The sequence below is a fragment of the Mus caroli genome, chromosome 11 (genome assembly GCF_900094665.2).
Source record: "Mus caroli chromosome 11, CAROLI_EIJ_v1.1, whole genome shotgun sequence".
Lineage (NCBI taxonomy): Eukaryota > Metazoa > Chordata > Mammalia > Rodentia > Muridae > Mus > Mus caroli.
The window spans coordinates 79,660,593-79,680,281 of NC_034580.1; the positions used below are offsets into that span (position 1 = coordinate 79,660,593).

At 46.0% G+C, this 19,689-nt stretch overlaps 1 protein-coding gene across 2 annotated transcripts in view; it reads right to left on the reverse strand.

Annotated features, from left to right (window-relative positions):
- Positions 1–2,124: 2,124 nt before the first annotated feature.
- The window catches only part of Aatf (apoptosis antagonizing transcription factor), an 88,434-nt gene continuing 70,869 nt past the window's right edge, over positions 2,125–19,689 (reverse strand). Inside the window, exon 13 of one of the 2 annotated variants that reach the window (XM_021178129.2) lies at positions 2,125–2,273. In XM_021178129.2, coding sequence (XP_021033788.1) covers positions 2,210–2,273 — 64 coding nt within the window. In that variant the 3' untranslated portion in view covers positions 2,125–2,209. The other variant, XM_021178130.2, reaches the window with a different exon arrangement.

Below are 19,689 nucleotides of genomic sequence, written 5' to 3' on the forward strand. Positions count from 1 at the left end.
CTCCTTTTTTCATCTCTCCTGTCTGTAACTCATTTTAGTTGAACTTGCTGGGCTCCATATATTTTGAGTCACCTGTTCAAGCCTTCCCCTCAGGCGACCCGTCTTTCTGGCTTCCATCGGCCTCCCAATGCTCCCTGCTCTCACCACACTGTTCTTTGAGGATCAGCTCTGACCCTGGGATGGGACTGTCTGGGATGTTTCCTATTTTCGGGAGAGCATTTGGGAAGAGGACCCATTGGTTTCTGCTGACTCATCCTTTGAATGACTAGGGACAGGGTTAATTGAAACATTTCCATGACAGTCAAGCCTAAGAGGTAGCTTGGGATCTATGTGCAGAGGCACAATGAGAAAGAGATGGGGAGCTCTGCTCTCCTGTAGCCCCATTCAACTGGAAAATTCATGCCCGAAACAGACACCGGATTCCTGGACAAGAAATGTTGCTACTGAGTTTTAACAAAACACTATCAAAATCTGACTTTTAAAATGTCTGGTTTTGAGTTAATGCTGCACCCAGCTGTCTGCAGCCATTATCTCTGCTCTCACTCTACTGCTCTTTCTGAAAAACTGGATCAAAGGAGCGAGTGTGCTGGTCTGAGATGCCTACACCTCGTGTGTAGGATAATCTGATGCATATTGACCACAGCAAGCCAATAAATCCCCCTTATGGGGATTTAATTTCCAGCTTTTGACCTTTGGATGAAAAACAAGCATACCACCTCCTCCTGCTGGGTCACACCAGCTAAGCAGGGCCTGGGGAATCTTTAAGACAATGCCTTCTAAAAAGCCCTGGCTGTCCTGGAATTCACTTTGTAGATGGAAGTCAAAGGTCCACCTGTCTCTGTTGGGAGAAATCAGGGTTACCCCCGGCCCACCTGTGGACGTTGTCTTGCTGAGCGAGTCCTCATCTACCCAAAGCAGTATAGGTGCTTCTTTCATGGGTTTAACAGTTAGCATTTTGCTCTCTGTGCTAGAGATGGAACTGGGGGCCTCTGCATGCTGGGCAAGTACTCTATCAATGAGCTACACCCTCTGCCCCAAACCTGTTCTTTTTCATTGAGAATCTTAACTGTATATTCATGGTCTAAAGGGCAACACTCTAGATGTGCACAGCATCAAGTGGCTGAATGGAGCCTTTTAACAGATCCAGTACCACGCTGCTCATTTTTTTTTTTTTTTTTTAATGGTGAGACTTCTGGAATTTATTTCCTTCATTACTCTGGTCTGCAAAGCTCACTCCTCCAGCCTAGACAACTCTCTATACCCCAAGGCCATCCCCTCCCAGGGGCTGGTAGCCACGCAAGAGATTCTTTTCTTTCTGTTCCTGGCTTCTTTCAGCACGCAGTCCTCTGGGTTTATCCGTGCTGTCACCAAGGACAGCGTCTCTTCTTGGCTTGAGGATGGACAGAATTCCTCGGTGCACACAGACCACATTCTTCCATCCACCCATTTTTAGAACAAACATCCATTCTGAAAACAGATTTCTCAAAGTAAGACATACAATTGGCCAAGAAGTTCACTAGAGAACAGGGGACATTACTGATACAGAGAAGCACAAATTAAAACCACACTGAGGCACTGCCTGGTGTAATGGCTCTTACCAAATTTAAGTCACGACAAATGTTGACAAAGCAGCAAGGTGAGCCCTTCAACTCTATCTGGGGAACAAAAGTTAGAGTGACCATTAGAGGACAGCACGGTGGCCCCGCCAAACCCCCAAAAAGCTGGAGAACAGAACATGTGCTCAGAGCCTGTTAGGTCCTGGGGGCATGCGCGCGCGCACACACACACAGTCACAGCCACACACACAGAGACACAGCCACACACACACAGACAGACAGACACACACACACACACACACACACACACACACACACGTGGGCCGGCGGGTGGGCAGGCCTGCCACAGCTGTCCATCAGCAGGTGAAGGTCAGCTGACCCCACAGTTAACTCACAACAGTCCAGATGTGGAAACAACCTGAGTGTGCATGCAGGGGAGAATGGACAAGAAATAACGGTTTACAGCATATGAAGAGACTATAACTAGAAAAACTAAGTCTTTTCAGCAATTTAACCCTAAACCAGCCCCTCCAGCTCAAGAACTCACAGTGAAGACAGTGACAACAGATTAAAAAAAAAAAAAGGTTTATTGTAGTTTTGATCATTTTATTGGTGGGTCCTGTGCTGAGGTCGGGCCTGAGAGGATGCTACTGTCACTTCCCACGGTCTGCATCAGGATGGTTGAGCTGGCCGAAAAGAGATCGAAACAACTCCGTCCTAGGACATAAAGCAAACTGATTAACATGCTGCTTAACTTTTCAAGGTTAAAAAGGAACCAAGAAGCTGGGAAATACCTTCATCTGTTTCTTCAATTGAAAACACAGCCATGTAATTAAGAACCACATCTCGGAGCACTTCTTCACAAATACAAGGGAAAGAAGAAACCCAGAAGCAGCCAATCACAGAGTGAAATATGTAAATAGTGCAGTGTGGCTGGATACCCTGTCTCCAGGGAATGAGTTTTCTATAAGTTTGCCCTTTACAGACAGGCTCTTCAAGTAAGAAAACAAGATTGAATATTTTAATAGGATATATGAGACTGGCAAGCAACGAGAGGATTCAATCAGACATGGGATGTAGGGGATATAATTTAGTTTTCATACATTTCTGGGACTTGGCAGTACTTGAAAAACAATGGAAATGACCCAGCAACAAGATCCCAATTACGATCATGTGTGCGGAGCTTCAGAGCAGAGTGAGGGCTCTTCCCCTCCCCCACACCCTTTGCTGTAATCTCAGTCTAAGAAATAATTTAATTGGCTAATTTATTTTTAAAGTTGGATTTTAAAAATTAACATTATTGGGCTGAGGAGACGGTTCACTGGGTAAAATGCTTGCTACACAGCCCTGAGCTCAGATATGCAGTGCCGTGTGCCGTGTGACAAGCTAAGTGTGCCCATGCACTCGGTGACCTCAGTGTAGGGCAACAGTGGAAACAGGGTCAAGGGGCTTGCTGGATAGGCAGGCTAGCCAGAAAACCATGCACTCTAGGTTCAGCAAGAGAAGGTGCCTGGCATCCTCCTGAGACCTCATAGGAGCCTGGATACATAAGTGTGCATAAGTATATGATTCATAGACCACAGCAATGAAGTAAAACGAGTTGTGTGGGGGTGGGGCGGGGGTGGGGGTGGAACTTTCCTTAGGAACTGTCCACTTTGTGTCCTGAGACAGGGCTTCTCTCTGGCTGCGGCTGGCTGGCCAATGTGCTCTCGGGATCCTCCTGGCTCCACCTCTCAGTGCTGGTTGTGAGTGTGTACCCTTACCTGGGTTTAAATGCGGGTGCAGAGGTCAAACACAGCCCTTTTTGTACAACAGAGCTTTATCAGCTGGGTCACACACACCCCCATACTGTATTTTTAAGGTCTCACTATTTTTTTTTTTTTTTTTTTTTGGTTTTTTCGAGACAGGGTTTCTCTGTATAGCCCTGGCTGTCCTGGAACTCACTTTGTAGACCAGGCTGGCCTCGAACTCAGAAATCCACCTGCCTCTGCCTCCCGAGTGCTGGGATTAAAGGCGTACGCCACCACGCCCGGCAGGTCTCACTATTTTTGACATTGGCTTCATATGCTGGATCCTGCTGCCTCTGCTCTTCAAGTGCTGAATTTACAGGTATGCACCACTATGCCCAGCTCTATAGCTGAATGTGGACATTAAAAACACAATGATGGAGACTGGAGAGATGGTTTGGGGGTTAAGAGCACCTGCTGCTCTTCAAAACAAAACAAAACCAAAAACCCAGGGTTTGTTTTCCTGCACCCTTGTCAGGCAGCTCACAACCCTGTGAGTCTAGCTCCAGAGATCTAACACCGTCCTCAGGCATAAACTCACATGCCATAAGTAAAAATAAAATGTCTCTTTTTAGAAATACAGCAAATAATCACTACAGCTTACACTGCTGTTACATCTGTGCGACACATTTAGCTCAGCCTAAGAAATGGCAAAGGGTGCAAGTTGGATGGGGAGCCACCTTGTCTGGAGGAAGAGGTGGCTCACAGTTCAGACAGGCCAGACCCACAAGATGAGAATCCCTGAGATCCAGGAGACACACTTGAGGCAAGGGCCCACATCTGCTCTGTCTACATCCCAAAGGAACACCACAGACTGACATCTTCAGATCTAGCCCTTAGCCTGTTAAGAAATGGGTTTCTGAAGGTGTTCTTGCTGTCTGAGGACTCCCAGCAGCCACCCTGATGCAACAGAAGCCATCTTTGCAACTGCTGGAGATCTGTCTGGCTCTGATAGGGTTGTATTTGGCTTTAACCCTCGGTGGCCTCCCAGCCTCTGCCATGACTGTGGGCGGCTCAGCTTTTCAGCACTCACCCCTGCTGTAGCTGTGGAGTGAGACACTAACATGGGAACCCCAGCTCTCAGGATATGTCAAAGCAATGGCAGGCAAGCAGGGGAAACCCAGAATGCTGTCCTGTGGAGGCCAATGAACAGGCAGAGAAACTATGGTCAGAAAACAGCAGAGGGTCTCTAGCTTTATTACAGGCATTTTATAGTCACAACAATTTGCTGGAAGCCTCACCCTAAACTGCCAGCCCTGACCCACACACATTCCCATGGTTCTCTAGCTCCAAGCATCTGCCCAGCCCTACAGAGCTGAAGGCCTCACCCCAGATGCAAATGAACACCACAGGCCGCCCCTCTGGATCCCCAGCAGCCCAGCCCAGCTTCACTCCTCACACTGTAGCCAGATTCCCAACACAGCCTCCTTAGCCATCTCAACTAACAAAATTAAACAAGGAGAGAGCTGCTATGACAAAAAAGGACAGCATGACTTCAAGGTGATGCTGGCTGAGGAGAGATGCAGGGCACAGCATTGCTTTAATCTTCCTAGCCTCGCCCTGCTGGCCTGCACAAAGCCATCACTGCCCCCAAGCAAATGGTTCCACTCTGCTCCACAATGGCAGCACAGTGCATGAGCCAAAGGCAGCAGTTACTGTCCTCTGAGGGTTTCCACGTCAGGAGCAGAGTGAATGCTGAACCTGTATTTTAAAAGAACATCATTTCACACTCGGTGTGCAAAACTGACAAACATACGCAGCTGCTTGTAGCAAAGTAACCTGGGAAATTGAGTCACCTCTGTTCTTAAAATATACTAGAGAGGGCGACAGGTTGAGTGAAGAAAGGATTATTCCAATGTAAACATCTGCAAGCAAGTCCAGCCCTCTGCTCTGTTTGTCCATCTGCTGGGACTGCCTTACAGGGAAGACAGGGTGCCTCCCCTCCCCTTCCCATGCCTTCCACTCCAGACACCCAGTAGAACCCCTCCCCGAGGGTCCTCCTTGCCTAGAGCAGCACCGCCCCTAAAACCCCCTCAGGGCTCCAGTCACACTGGAGCTTGGACACAGTGAATGACTGCTGCGCAGAACCAGAGCCCAGCTTGCAGGAGACCAACATTTTAAGCTGCCATGTGATATATTCTGGGGCAGCATTTTTATTTATTTGTTTTATTATTGTGTGTTCATGCCTGGTCACATGTGGAGGTCGGAGGACAACTTGTGGGAGTTGCAAGGAGAAGACACCAGAAGTGAGGCAGCAGAGGCGGCCACCCTGACCCTCCAGTCCTCCAGTGCACATGGAGCATTGCAGTGCTGTCCCTGTAAGGCTCTGCACAGTGAACTTGGTGAGCCATTGCTTCAAATACAGACTCCTGCTCCTGATCACATCACGAGAAGATGAGGACCTAAGGAACTGCCTCCCTGCCTCATCTCCATACCCTTGCTCTCAATGGCCAGTGGCAATGTCCACTGGTAGGAACGCTGAAATGACACAGCACGGGCCACAGAGTAATTACCAGGCCTTGGACCCAGGGTGGGAGGGTCGATGGCAGGAACTTTTCCTTGGATTAAAATTTAACTCACCCTGTATTACAACGTACAAAAGCAAGTAATGAGGACGAACATTTTTATTTCTTTTAAACTGTCATTTAGGCTGCAGAGGGGATAATTACCTATCTCTAGCGTAGTAAGGTTTTATAACCCTTAGTGAGGCATTTTCTAATTTAATATTTTTACTATATTATCATAAACCTTGTTACTGGGAAAAAACACTCATGCAGTAGCAGCCATTTTCCATAGAGATGGAGTGTATGTGCACATGTGCATGTGTGAACAAGGGTGTGTCTTCCTGCGTGTGTTCTAAAGGGAGGCATGCAAGCAGCACTGGTGAATGAGGACTTCCACGGCCTTGAGTATATGGTGTGCACTCCTCACAGGACTGCAGCACACATCATTGTCTTTCATGCTATTTGGGCAAATAGTAGAACGCAGCTTATTAAACCTGCAAATGGCCTGTGTGGGGCTTTCAATTTGCTAGGTCAGTAGTTTGTGGCATCTGGATCTGAATTCTCCTATCTGCTTCCTGGAAGACCATGCTCGTCCTACTCTGGCCTCGAAACCCCAAGCTCCAAGGCACCCCAAGCTCCAAGGCACCCTAACCCCCTATATGCTGTACCTGGCTGATCTTGTGGGCAGCACAAAGAAAGCAGCTGACCCACAGATCCCCAGAAAAACCTGTCCACCATCTAAAACACATCAAGGTCTCTCTATAAGTGAGAACCTCATGTCCTCCAAATACATTCTTCAACAAAGCAGTCTGAGTAAGGGCACAATGTGCACCAGGCACAGTGGCACATACCTATGCTATGATCTAAGCACTCGGGAGGCTGGGGTAAGTGGGACCCAAGTTCCAGGCCAGCCTGGGCAATAAAGCAAGAGGAAAGAAGGAAGGAAGGAAAGAAGGAAAGAAGAGAAAGACCGTTGCAAACCTACATACATAACTGCCTCTGATTAATGTGAAAGTTGCTCCTTTGTCGCTTCTCCAGGGTCGGACAACCCTAACACCCACGGCATACCTGGAAAGTACTCTGACCACCTTTCATTCCCCTCTGCTCTCTCCCTCCTCTGCACACTGCACACCCTACACTACACACTACCATGTGGCAGCCTGTGCCCCTCTACATGCATTTAAGAAGCAGGGACAGTGATAGCGCACACAGGCTAACAACTTTAACTCCCCCAGTGTCATGATGAGCAAAGTCCAGATCGTTTAAAACCTTGCAAGAAGGCACCAAGCAGACAAGGTGGGGACTGCTTGTGTAGACAAGAGCATTGGTTGCTTGTGTAGACAAGTGCACTGTGCCAATGGTACCCTGACCAAACTCAGCATCACTAACAACGCCTTTCATTATTGTGTTCTGAAAACAATTTACTTAGTATTTTTGGATGCTTATAAACACATACAGACATGAATAATCCTTGGACTCAAATACAGCACGCAGTATGATAAATTAATAAGTGTTTGAATGCCAGCCTGAACTTTACTAGCTACTGTTGAGGATTACAGAGACACAGCAGGAGGCTGGAGAGACAGCTGGCTGTTAGGAGTGCATACGGCTCTCACAGACAATCCAACCTTACTTTCCAGCACGCACTTTGGGTGGCTCACAACTGCCTACAAACTCAGCTTCAGCGAATCTTACACTCTCTTCTGGCCTCTGCAGGTACCTGCACTCACATGGGCAGATTCACATTTTTTTTATTTTATACACATTTTAAAATCCTAAAAAACAAAAACAAATAAACAGCAACAACAACAACAAAGACACCAGGGACTATCAGAGAAGTCCGATGAGAAAGGCGACCACGTTCAGACGCCTGTCCAGACAACTATTACGCCTAAGAGAGGCCCACAGGGACTGAACGCTGCCGTTCTATGACTAACCCTCTGGCCAGGACAGAAGGAAAGTGAATGGCAGTGCCCCAGGGCAGGCTAACAGTTCCACAGTTCTCTCCACGGCCTCTGCAAAGCTTCCTGGCAGTATGCTGAACCCAAGGCCTATAATTTGCCTCTCCAGGTAAGGCCTTCAGACCTTCTGTGCCAATCCCAGCATCCCAGCACCGTGTCGATTACAGCATTGCTGGTGTAGTCCAGATAGGTCAGTGGGAACAGAGGACTCCATCGGCACATTTGTGTGCATAAGCCAGGAACATATCAGGGCCCTCTATACCTCAGGTAAGCGCTGTAACACTGAATCACATCCTGGGCTAGCCTCCTACCTTCTGAACACAGACATCCCTTACCTTCAGAGTTCTGCTCTCTTTTACTCTATTAATAGGCTCTGGCATTCTAAATACGTACTGGAAGGTGCCAATGGCACTAAACGGAGGATCCCTTCCAGTGAGCCAGAAGGCAATGGATATGCACAATTGCTTCTTTTCTAGAGATACAAAAAAAAAAAAAAAAAATCAAGAGACATCAGCCCGCTGTCTTAAATATCCAAACAGAAAAGCAAGCACAGCAGTAGCAGTTGTAATGGTGCACAATCGCTGCAACCTGTTGTCAGAGCTAGCTCCCATTCTGGCCTGAGAAAATGGCAGCTTCTTCAGCAGCGAAACTACTGCATCCTCCATAAATGCTATTGCTAGAACACAAAACCGTGTCTCCTTCACAGAGGTATGAAGGACAAGTGGCCATCTTGACACCTCATGGTTGGCTCTCAATAACACAACTCACAGGGCAGAAAGCTTATATATAACTCCTGCACACAGCTAAGGAAGTCACTAGACTCCCCTTTTCTCCTACTAACAGAAGTGGCTCAAAGACCTCCTTTCTGATCTTCCCAGATTTCATACCAAGCCAAACCCAAACCAGAAATGAAGGCACACAGACACACACACCTACACACCATAAAACAAAGGGAATAGCAAAAAGAATGGGGCAGCCTCCCACAGACCAACTTCTATGTGTCTTTTTTTTTCCCTTAAAAAAATTCCTGAAAACTATTTCATGGGATCAAGCTAGCAAAGTACTAAGTGACCCAGAGAATCTCTCTAGTATCACTAATCATCAGGGTCTGGAAACAAAATGATCCCAGACAGCAAATTGCAGATGTGCCAATTCACCACAAGGTGGCAGTATATGACTCATTTCAAAGGGGACCAGGAGCCCATAAATTACCCAGGCTGTCTGCTCTCATCAGCATCCTCCCAGAGCTTGAAGGAGACTTGAGGAGGGCTATTTCAATGTGCTCCCTCAGTAAGGTCAGAACTGGGTCCTTCAAACCCCTGCAGATGCCTTTAGACCCACAGCTCTAAATTACAGTTGGTGATGTGGCCTCTGGCCTGTCACCTAAAGATCAGACAGACTCAAGATTTATAAATGTTTAAAGAAGCAGGTTCAGGCCCCAAACAAAAGACCTGAAAAGATGGGGCGAGGAGAGGAGGGAAGAGGGACAAGGTGGGAATTTGTTATGGCTTTCTCCTTATAAATTCACTCCACATTAACAAAGACAGAAAATACTCAAAACTTCTACTATTCCTCCTACTAGCCTTCATATCTTTTTAAGGAAAAATAATTTACCTTATTAGATTTGTTGGGGTGGGGGTGTCTTCAGACAAAAGGAGACTTGCTCCTTGCTGCTCCTGTGCGTTAATATTGCATATTCCTGGGATGATTTCTACTTTCACAGTTTGACTGTTTTATAACAGATTTGATGTGAGAGAAGACAAACGGCCTCACAAAGGAAAGACAACAAATCACCTCACTGCTTTTTTTTTTTTTATCAGGGTTTGCTCTTATTTTTATTTATTTTTATTCTGGAGCTAGGCACTGGGCATTCTGCCTTGCTGGGATGTTTAATATTAACATCAGGCCACCGTGATCCTGGCAATAGAGTTGGCCGCTGTTCTGTTTATGGTTTCATGACTGCTGGCTTCAGCAAGATGAAGCTCTTGTTCAAACAGCTGCCCCTTCCATGGCTCTTATGATGAGCCAGGGGTGCTTCACTGCTTGGACGTGACTCACTTCCTCAGTATCAGGGGAGATGAGTGAAGCTGGTACCCGGGCACACTGGCATTCACACCAAGGTGTTCACATTGGTGCTGGGGCTCACAGAACCTCAACTTCTAAGGGGTGGGAACATGTAGAAACTAGCCAGTAAGTTCCTGTCAGCCCAAGGGTCTGGGTCAGACACACTGTTCTTCCCTGTGGATGAGCCAGCATGCTGGGCTGCTGCCATGATGCCTGGGGCCCACTCGGCCAGGCTCCATGAATGAACGTTGTTGCCTGCCTTTTGGTTCCTCCTCCACTCTCCACTCTCAGCCTTCCTCTTGCATCTGGATAACTCACCTGCTTCCACTCTCGGTCTCTGCTGTGTGAAGTGTACTCACAGTCTCCAGAGCCACTACCCTGGAGAGAAGCGACTGCATTCCTTCTTGCCATGCAAAGCTGTTCTGTCAACTGATGCCATCTTTCTGTTTACAGTGGCAAAACTTCCACCACTCATACCCTACTCTGGACTGTTTGGTGGCAGAAACTGTAACTGAATTCCAGGGATCAATGACATCTTTTACAATAATAAAATAAGACTAACTTGAGATAGGACCACCTGTACAGTCCAAACTGTCCTGGAACTCATTATGTAGTTCAGACTGGCCTTTACTATAAATTCAATGGATTTATAGTGATTTTCCTGCCTCAGCCTCTAGAATACTACTGATATTATGGGCATAAACTGCTATGCCTGGATCTATGCCTATCTGTACAATAATACAGATACAAATTTGAAAAGATAAAAATTGCTGCCTTCATCTTTTTACGTTCTAACCGTATCCCTCAAAGAACTTCTCCATAAACCAGATTCTGAACAGAGTCTATGCTAGGAATACCTCCTGCCAGAACACATTCAAAGAACCCTCCACCTTACAGCATACAGTCTTCACTCCAGCTGAAGAGACTGGTCCTGCAGCTGGTTTTATGACTAGCTTTAGGGAGCTTACTGTAAATGTAGGATGAGGAATTTTCATGTCTTCTCTTGGAAGCCAGTGTGTCCTGCTGGCTTGCATAGCTGTATCTCCTCCTGCAGGATCGAGCTGCGGGAGAGGCGAACGGCTGCCATGTGCGTGTATGAGAAAATGTGTATTGATTTCTCCTTTCTTATGAAAGAGCACAAAGCATTGAAGAACAATTGCTCGTCTCTGCAGCATTTCACACTCCACACAATGGCCCAGCCCCCACTGCCCTAAGAAGCAGAAAGGAGAACTGCCCAGGACAACACCACGGCCCCATCTAGACCCTACCTAGCCAGCCTCTGTTCAACCCATTTCTCTCCCTGGATGGCGTTCCTCATCTATACTGGAGAAGAAAGAACCTTCAGCCTTATTTACCTTTAAAGTGGAGGTGCCTAGAGGGTAAAATGAGTTAACGTTTATAAAGTGCTCTGCTTCCCAGAGGGAAGCCATGGATAGGACACAAGGTGCAGCTGTGGCTCATTCAGGGCCTCACCCCAGGAGTGCTTAGTGACACCTTCCTGGACATAGACACCCCTTCTCTTATGTTTCCTTTTCATGACAACATAAAAATAACAGGACCTGTCCAGGTTTATTATGCCTTCAGTGATATACAAACAAATGCATTCTACAGTTTATTTTTTCGTGAGACAATTCTAAAAGCAGGCATAGCTTTTACTATTCATCAGAGCCTGTTTCCACAATGACCAGCAGTTTGTAGGAGGCCAGCAGAAACCCAACCTGGTATAAAAACCACAGCCAATATGGTCAAGAGAAAAACCAACAGAAGAACACAAAATTCAAGAAGCAGTAGAAAAATTAGTGGTTTTGGGTCTTTCCCCTAGGTTCATCCAAGTAAAAATGACTCAAACACCCCCTAAACCAAGGCTGGGTACCAGAGATCCCTAGTATTGTATCCACTGTATGGTCTAGGCCTTGGCACCAGCACCAGGCAAAATAACCACAGGGCAGGTTTGGGAAATTCGGTGATTCATACCAAAATGTTAACCGTCAGTAGCACAGCTTTCCTATATAGAAAATGTCCCTTTACAGAAAAGATTTACTCTGGGCAAACTAATGCTTTCTCTTTGGTTGAGATACTGCATTATTCCACAGACTCTCCAGCAGCAGCAGCGGTTAGCAGCTACACTCAGACACTCTAGTTCACAACTTTTAACTTGAGCAAGTTATTTACTCCATGACTTAGAATTTTAATCATAAACTGTAGATAACGTCAACCATTCCACTGCCTTCTGATGAAGGCCTATGCCGGTCTGACACGGAGCTCAGTGAGTAGAAGGACACCGTCCCTCAGTGCCATCCACTGTTGATCACAACAGGGTGGAGATGATCATGTCCCTCAGTGCCATTTCCCTGCTAATCAGAACCAGGTGGAAAAAACAGAGCAAATAAGGGCATCATGGAGAAACAAAAATGATCTATACATTTTAGCAATCTGATGTCAGTTGGGGATCACCATGGGAAACATTAATAATATATGTGAATGGTCAATCAAGAGAAAGGTTGAAAGCTTAGCTACACACTTGCAAGCCACTTTAGCTGTGATTAAAGCAGTATCTGTAAGAGGCTACATTTAGAATATCATAATACTTTTAAAACAAATCCTTAAGAAAAGATCTAGAACCACTTTAATAAACATGCAAGGCCCTTTGGGGAGAAGAGAGAATTTTAAATTATGAGGAAATACCGAGAACCTGGCTGCAGAAATGAAAACAGCAGCCACAAAGCCAGACTTTGAAAGAAGATGCATTTCTATCACCCCCTCCTACTTGGAACCAAACTTCAATTTGACAGTTCAAATTCTCGAGTGTGAGAGGCCAACAGCCCCAAATAGGAAAAACAAAGACACAACAGTAATGTTTTATTTTCAACCCAGGTTTGAGTCTGGACCAAGTCTTAGGCTTGAACTTGAGAGTGTTCCACTATCCCCTCTGCTGTTACTTAAGGAAAACCTGGATCTCTGTCTGTGCTGGGCGACATCTTTAACGATGATCTGTGGGGTCCTTTCCTCTCAGCTCTGCCAGGGGAGGTCAGGCACGTGGCACCACTCTCCTGAGAATCAACAAGTGAGTTATAAACTATGTCAATCCGAGCTAATGCAAAGCTGTAATCCTCTTTAACAGAGATCAAATCACTGCCGTGAGTTATGTTTGCTCTGCAATCTGATAAGGAAGAGAAGGAGCGGCTAATAAAAGAGTAATGGGAGCCCTTAATGACGCTGGTAAAGGCAGCACCAGTTAGAGCGGGGCTCGTGTTCTGCTGATTAGATCAGTGTTGCATATCTGCCTGGACTTGTTTCACCTGTCAGAATACCCTGTGTCTTCTTAGGAGATAAGAAGCCTCAGAGAAAACATCTGTATTTTAACCATTCGAGCCTAAAGTTCTTACCCAACAGAAAATCCTGTAAGGACGGTGTTTCCTGAGGTCACAGCAGATGAGCTCTCAATGCTGTGCAAGCTACAGCACAATCTCTCATCAAGACCAGTGCCCAGTTCCAGTGAATAAAGCAGCACCGTAGGCAGGAGAGCTTTAAGACAGCATGTGGGGTGGGGATGGGGCAGGGGGTGGCTATGGGCTTCGATTAGGAGAGAGGGGAACATGCCTGCACACAGAATGTAGGTTGCACACCATACACAAAGACGGCAAGCAGAAGACAAATTGCCTGTAGGAATTCTATTATACCAAGGCACCTCAGCAGCAACATGGCTGCGATGTTGACAAAGCACTTTACAAGACGGGCTTACATTTGCACATTTCTTAAACTCCAGATGTAAGACAATAATACGTTCAGTACACAACACTCATCATCGAAGGGTCCCTACCTTCTGTTTCATGCCAGCAGCTTTATACATGTAGAAAAGATGAGGTTTTATTCTGCAGGAGAGGTTGAGGCTGCTGTTCCTACTAAGAATTTCTTGGGATTTTTTTGTTTGTTTGTTTTTGTAAAGGAACCAAATAATTCTAAATGCTAATGTTGCCATCATGTTTGTAATAAAAGTAAGTTACACAGAAAACTGCAAAAACCTGCACTTATAGTGTCAGTGCCAGAGTCAACCTGGAAGGAGAATCCTCCTAGAACTGGCAGCAAACACAGTCATGTCACTTTTCTCAGGCCTGTACCAGCTGACTGTCATTGACTGTTGAGACCCCCTGTCCTTGCCAAGAGCAGAGTTAGTGAAGTTTCGCCATGGGCGCCTTCTCAGCATGTCTCAGGGGCTTGCAATGTTCCTCCTGAAGGCACCACACCTTGCAAGACTTCACAACTCTAAAGTCTGCCTCCAAAGGCCTAGGCAGCAAAAGGCCGCGGAAGGTTATGGAAGTTTGCTGACGACAGTAAACTCTCTGTGGTCAGTACTCACATCAGGTGAGGGAAACTCTGTACTCAAAGTCCATGACCAGCTTAGAAAGACCTCTGCCTATAAGTCAGAGGGGAAGCCAGGACTGACACAGAGTGGCAGCCCATGCCTGCTTTCCTCATCCCATCCCCCCCCCACCCCCTTGCTGGCTGTCTCCAGTGTTGCTCCGGCAGAGTGTGGTGAAGTGGTACTTGCTTTCAGGTTCATGTAAGCCTTGTGCAAAGGCACACAGATTCTTTCAATTCAAGAAAATATGCCAGACACCCATGTCTCCCTCAGAGTTGGAGACACACCTCCTGGACGAAGGACATGCCAGGGTCACCCAAAACTTTCACTAACAAAAGTGTCCCAAAAGCACTTAAACCAGGACCCAAGTGAAACTCTCCCACAGGAGAACTCAGCTGGGCTACTTTGCATTTAAAAAGGGTTTTTAAATAGATCACTTCAAGACAAAAATTCCTAGTGTGAGAAAAGAATTTATATCAGCAAAAATTAACTAACTAAAGAGCACTCCGCAGGGACAAGGTGGGGCTGCGGTAAAGCACAGTTTACCCACACAGTAGTGTGCTTAACATTGTGTTTGAAGGAGCTCTGCTCTTTCTCTAATGAGTACATTCCCGTTCCAGTCCACTCCAACCAATCCAAATCTACTGACCTCAGAGGACAGGGACAAGGGAGAGTCAGGGATGGGCACTCAGAGCCCCACCCGGCAGAATCTAATGTAGGCCTATTGGCAAACAGTAAGCTGGAGCCGGGGACACCTGCAGAGAGATGAAGGCACCACAGACCTGATCAGCTCACCACTGTTGGGGAGCCACCTGTGGGAACAAAACAGCAAGAGCACAGGGAGTTCCTGACAGCACAGTTAGGGAGGAGAGCCTGAAAGAAGCAGCTGGGTCCACAAAGTCAGCGTAGGGCAGGAACCCCAGGGAGAGACCACCTTTCACCTTACAACCTGCAACAGAGGGATGGATAGCAGACCCTTCCCTATACTGCCATAGTTCACATGCATGACTTCAAAAATGAAGATGTTGTTGATACAAAGCAATAAGTTACTGTAGAAAGTTCAAGTACTACAGACACAATACAGTAAAAGAATCTTTTACTTCCTCCACTCCCCAGCAGTAAATCACAGGCTGCTTCTTAGCTCCTAATGAGGGGCAGATGAGTTCTCTCATGGAATAGGCTAGCCCAGAGGCAGGCAAGAAAACTACAGTGCTCGGCTTCCGTCCCTTACCCACAGGCGGCCACTGAGCCGACACTCTCATACAGTGACACACTGTGGTACAGACACACAAGGATACCATATGCCTGTTTAATGTTCGTAACTTAAATTTTAATGCATTCATTTCATTTTATGTGTGTTTTGCCTGCGTGTATATATGTACATTATATGAAAGTTCACACTGCATGCCTGGTATCTATGGAGTTCAGAGAGGACACTGAATTTCCTGTAAATAGTTACAAATGGTTGTGACCAGAATGTAGGTGGTGGGAGCGGAACCTGAGTCCTGTACAAGAGCAACAAGTATTCTTAACTGCTAAGCCATCTCTCCAGCCCCTTACTTTCTATTTTAGACTATAATGAGTGCTACAGGCAAGATTTCTCTCATCAGTTAACAGATTATCCTGGAGATCTTTGCATGGCAGTACAACTATTTTGGTCTTTTTTCCCCCTACTTTATACACGTTAGGTAGCACCAACATGAAAATCTGAAACCTGTACCTTGCTCTGTTGTCCCAGTGCTGGGAACTGAACCTTCAAGAATGCCAGGTACGGCATACACCACTACAACAGAACCCAGCTCCTGAAAGCTGAAACTTCTGAGTACCAACATGCTGATCAAATAGCCACGTGGCACCTTTCTGATTTCAGATTTTTTTCATTCTGGAAGCAACTGACAAAGTCTATGCAACCATTGCCAAGCCTGAAAAAGCTCCTGAATCTTCTGGTTCTGAACATTTTGATTAACGGAGACTCAACTTGTTTATGTTATTAACCGAGAAATGGCACTACAGTGTGGGGTGTTTAGTAGGCTCTTTTCCACTGATGTTTGTTACACAACTCTGCTTCTTTCTCAACAGTTGCTCATAATTTCATCAAAACAATTTTATCTAACCAGTCCCCTATGTATAGTTATTTGTATTATTTGTTTTTCAAAATTATAAACAGTATTAGAATAAAGATCCTAGAACAAAAGCTCCTTTACACACACATGCACATGCGCGCGCGCGCGCGCGCGCGCGCGCACACACACACACACACACACACACACACACAAACATTAACCAGTAAGTGTCCAAAAGGATTTGCTAGCCACACATTCAAAACAGTACATGAAAGTTCACCCCTCACACCCTCACCACAGGTTGAAATGTCTACTGTCTAGGTTTCAAGCCCTCATGATGACTGGGCCATGAGGAAGCTGTCGCTCCTTTACTAAGAGCACAGCACCACCAGACTGACTTGGCCTGGTTTGTCATTTGCTAATGGACCTGGTTTCTGAGGTCTTTCTCAGGGGAATGTATGTGCTCAAGTTTATTAATAATTCTCTGGTTCCTCTATCATGCTTATAAAGTCTTTCTCAAACTCAAAATCAGAAACAAAACAAAAAACTGTTTAAACCTCTGTACTCTGTACTCATACATGGCAGAAATGACTTATCTGTAAGTTAGCAAAAACTGAGCTGTTCACGTGTTCAGTGCAAGGAGTCAGTGACATCAAAACATCCGTGAACAGTCCCCATCGTGGCATAAGAAATGACACAAAGCTGAATGCCACCGGATGAAGGCCACACACAGTGGCCCTTCAGTACACATGGCAGACTGGCTCTAGGCCCCCTGCCCCTTCCCCTAAGATATCAGACTCCATCACTGCAATGACACTGTCTCCCTACCCATCCATGAGGAATGCAGCAATGCCAACATCCGCAGAGGCTACAGTCCTGTGTATAAAACAGTATAGCATTTGTATGAACTTCTGTCAACCTCTAGATTAGCATCTGTATTCACTACTGAATTCAGTGTGAGCTATGTAATCACCACTTACCACAATGTTTGGAGACAATACCTTGGAAAAGCACATTAAATACATACATAACTGTCCTCTCTCCTCTTCCTCCCATCCCTTTTTAGTGGTTCTGGGACCATACCCACAGCCTCAGGCATGTTGGGCAAGTGTAGTACATCTGAGCTACATCTCCAAATCCAATTTTTCTTTCCTTAAACATTTTCTTATATGAGTACACATGAGTGTATGAGTGAGCACAAAACTCATGTCTGTGAGTGCAGGCACACGTATGCCACAGCACCCATGTGAAGGTGAGAGGACAACCTTGGGTGTCAGCCAGTGCCTTCTACCTTGCTTTATTTTAATTTTTATACTTATTTATTGTATGTATGTGTGGGTATATTTAGGGCAGGGGTCAAAGGACAACTTTTGGGACTCAATTCTCTCCTACCATGTGGGCTCCTAGGGATCAAACTCAGATCATCAATCTTGGGAGCCAGAACCTTCACGCACTAAGCCATCCTGCTAGCCCTGTTCACTGCAGTGTACTTTAGGCTAGCTGGCCCATTGAGCTTACAGGGATTCTCTGCCTTCACCTAACATCTCAAGGTAAGTGAACTTGATTACAGATGCACATCACTGCACCAGGCTTTCCCTGGGTTCTAGGGATTCCAACTGAGGCCCTCACGCCTCTGTACAATCTCCCCAGTACTCTCTTCCTGTGTTTTTTTTTGTTGTTGTTGTTTTGGTTTTTTTTGTTAAAAGATTTATTTATTATATGTAAGTACACTGTAGCTGTCTTCAGACACTCCAGAAGAGGGCGCCAGATCTCGTCACAGATGGTTGTGAGCCACCATGTGGTTGCTGGGATTTGAACTCTGGACCTTTGGAAGAGCAGTCGGGTGCTCTTACCCACTGAGCCATCTCACCAGCCCCCCTAAGCGTTTTTTATGGAAGGCTGGCTGAATCTCTGTACAGAAGACTGGTGGTGCTGCATCACTTACACGTCACTCTTCCCACTGAGGGAAACAAAACAAGAATACACACCTGCAACCCAGCACTCAGGAGGCTGATGGAGGCAGGTTATGAGTTCAAGGCCAGCTTGGGAAACACAGCAAGACACTGTCTTAAAAGAGCAAAACAAAACTCACAAAACCGACCATGCTACTACCCTTTCCTTTTTACTTAAGATAAAGCAGCAATACCTTCCAGCCCTGGAAGTTTTGATGCTAGAAGCAGAAAGAGCTGACACCCAGTTACAGTACTCATAGTTCATCTGGCCCATTCAGAGGATAAAGCCTGAGCAGAAAGACCGATGAACCCCCACTTTAGGAGACACAATGTGAATGAGTGTCCTGGAAAAACACATTCTCAGTTTCAGGGATGGCGGCGCACACTGTGATCCCAGCAGAAGAAGACACATCTAAGTTCCAGGCCAGCCGAGTCTACACAGCGAGTTCCAGAACAGCCTTTTCAGGACAGACTGGGCTACATACAGAGGCTGTCTCCAAAATAGCAAAACAACAAGAAAACATAAACACTCAGTTCTTAAGCTACAAGACCATTGTCAAGTTCCTTATCTGAAGCTAATCCACTAGGAAAGGATGTTGGTAACCATTATCTAACAACAAAACATCTTTATCCCCCTATAAATACACTCTGCTGCCTAAACCATACAGTCCTAACCTCTTCTCCTTGCTGCTCGATCAGACCTAGCGATACAACACATACCCAGCCAAGGAAAAACTAGAAAAAGGCTGCTGTAAGGCATTCTGGGGAAGCTTTTACTCAAAACAAGAGCCCACAGATATGGCTGGCACTACTCTTTCCTCTTCTTCCTGTCTCAAGCAGGGGTGGTTTGGTGACTAAAGCCGGCAGCCACCTTGGATACACAAGGGTTAGGGAGAGACCAAGAGATCAGCCCTAGCATTCCTGGCTCTGGAGGAACTCAGGCCGATTTGCTCTGCAATCAGCAACTATGCTTCTTAGGCAGCCAGGACCAAATGATTCTAACCACTGCATTCATTCTCAAATACTTTTTTTTTTTGGGGGGGGGGTTCATTTGAGATAAGTGTCTTATTAAATGGGACAGACTGGTCTTGAATTCTTGATCTTCCTGTCTCAGCTTCTGAAGTGCTAGAATTATGGGTGAATGTTACCATGTCTGGCTTTTCAAATAATTTGTAACTGTAGTATGTAATATACTATCCAAAAGGATAAATATAGATAAGTTCAGAGAAACAACCTCTGGGGTACTATTTAATATAAGGAAAATCTATGGCTAGAGATTTAGCTCAGGTGGTATGGCACTTGCCCAGCATGCATGAAACCCTGGATTAAATTCCCTGCACTGAATGAAAAATGCACATCGGTGCACACCTGTAATCGCAGCACTCAGGAAGTGAGGATAGGAAATTCAAGTGAATGTAGGATTATGGACAAGCTGCTCTGTA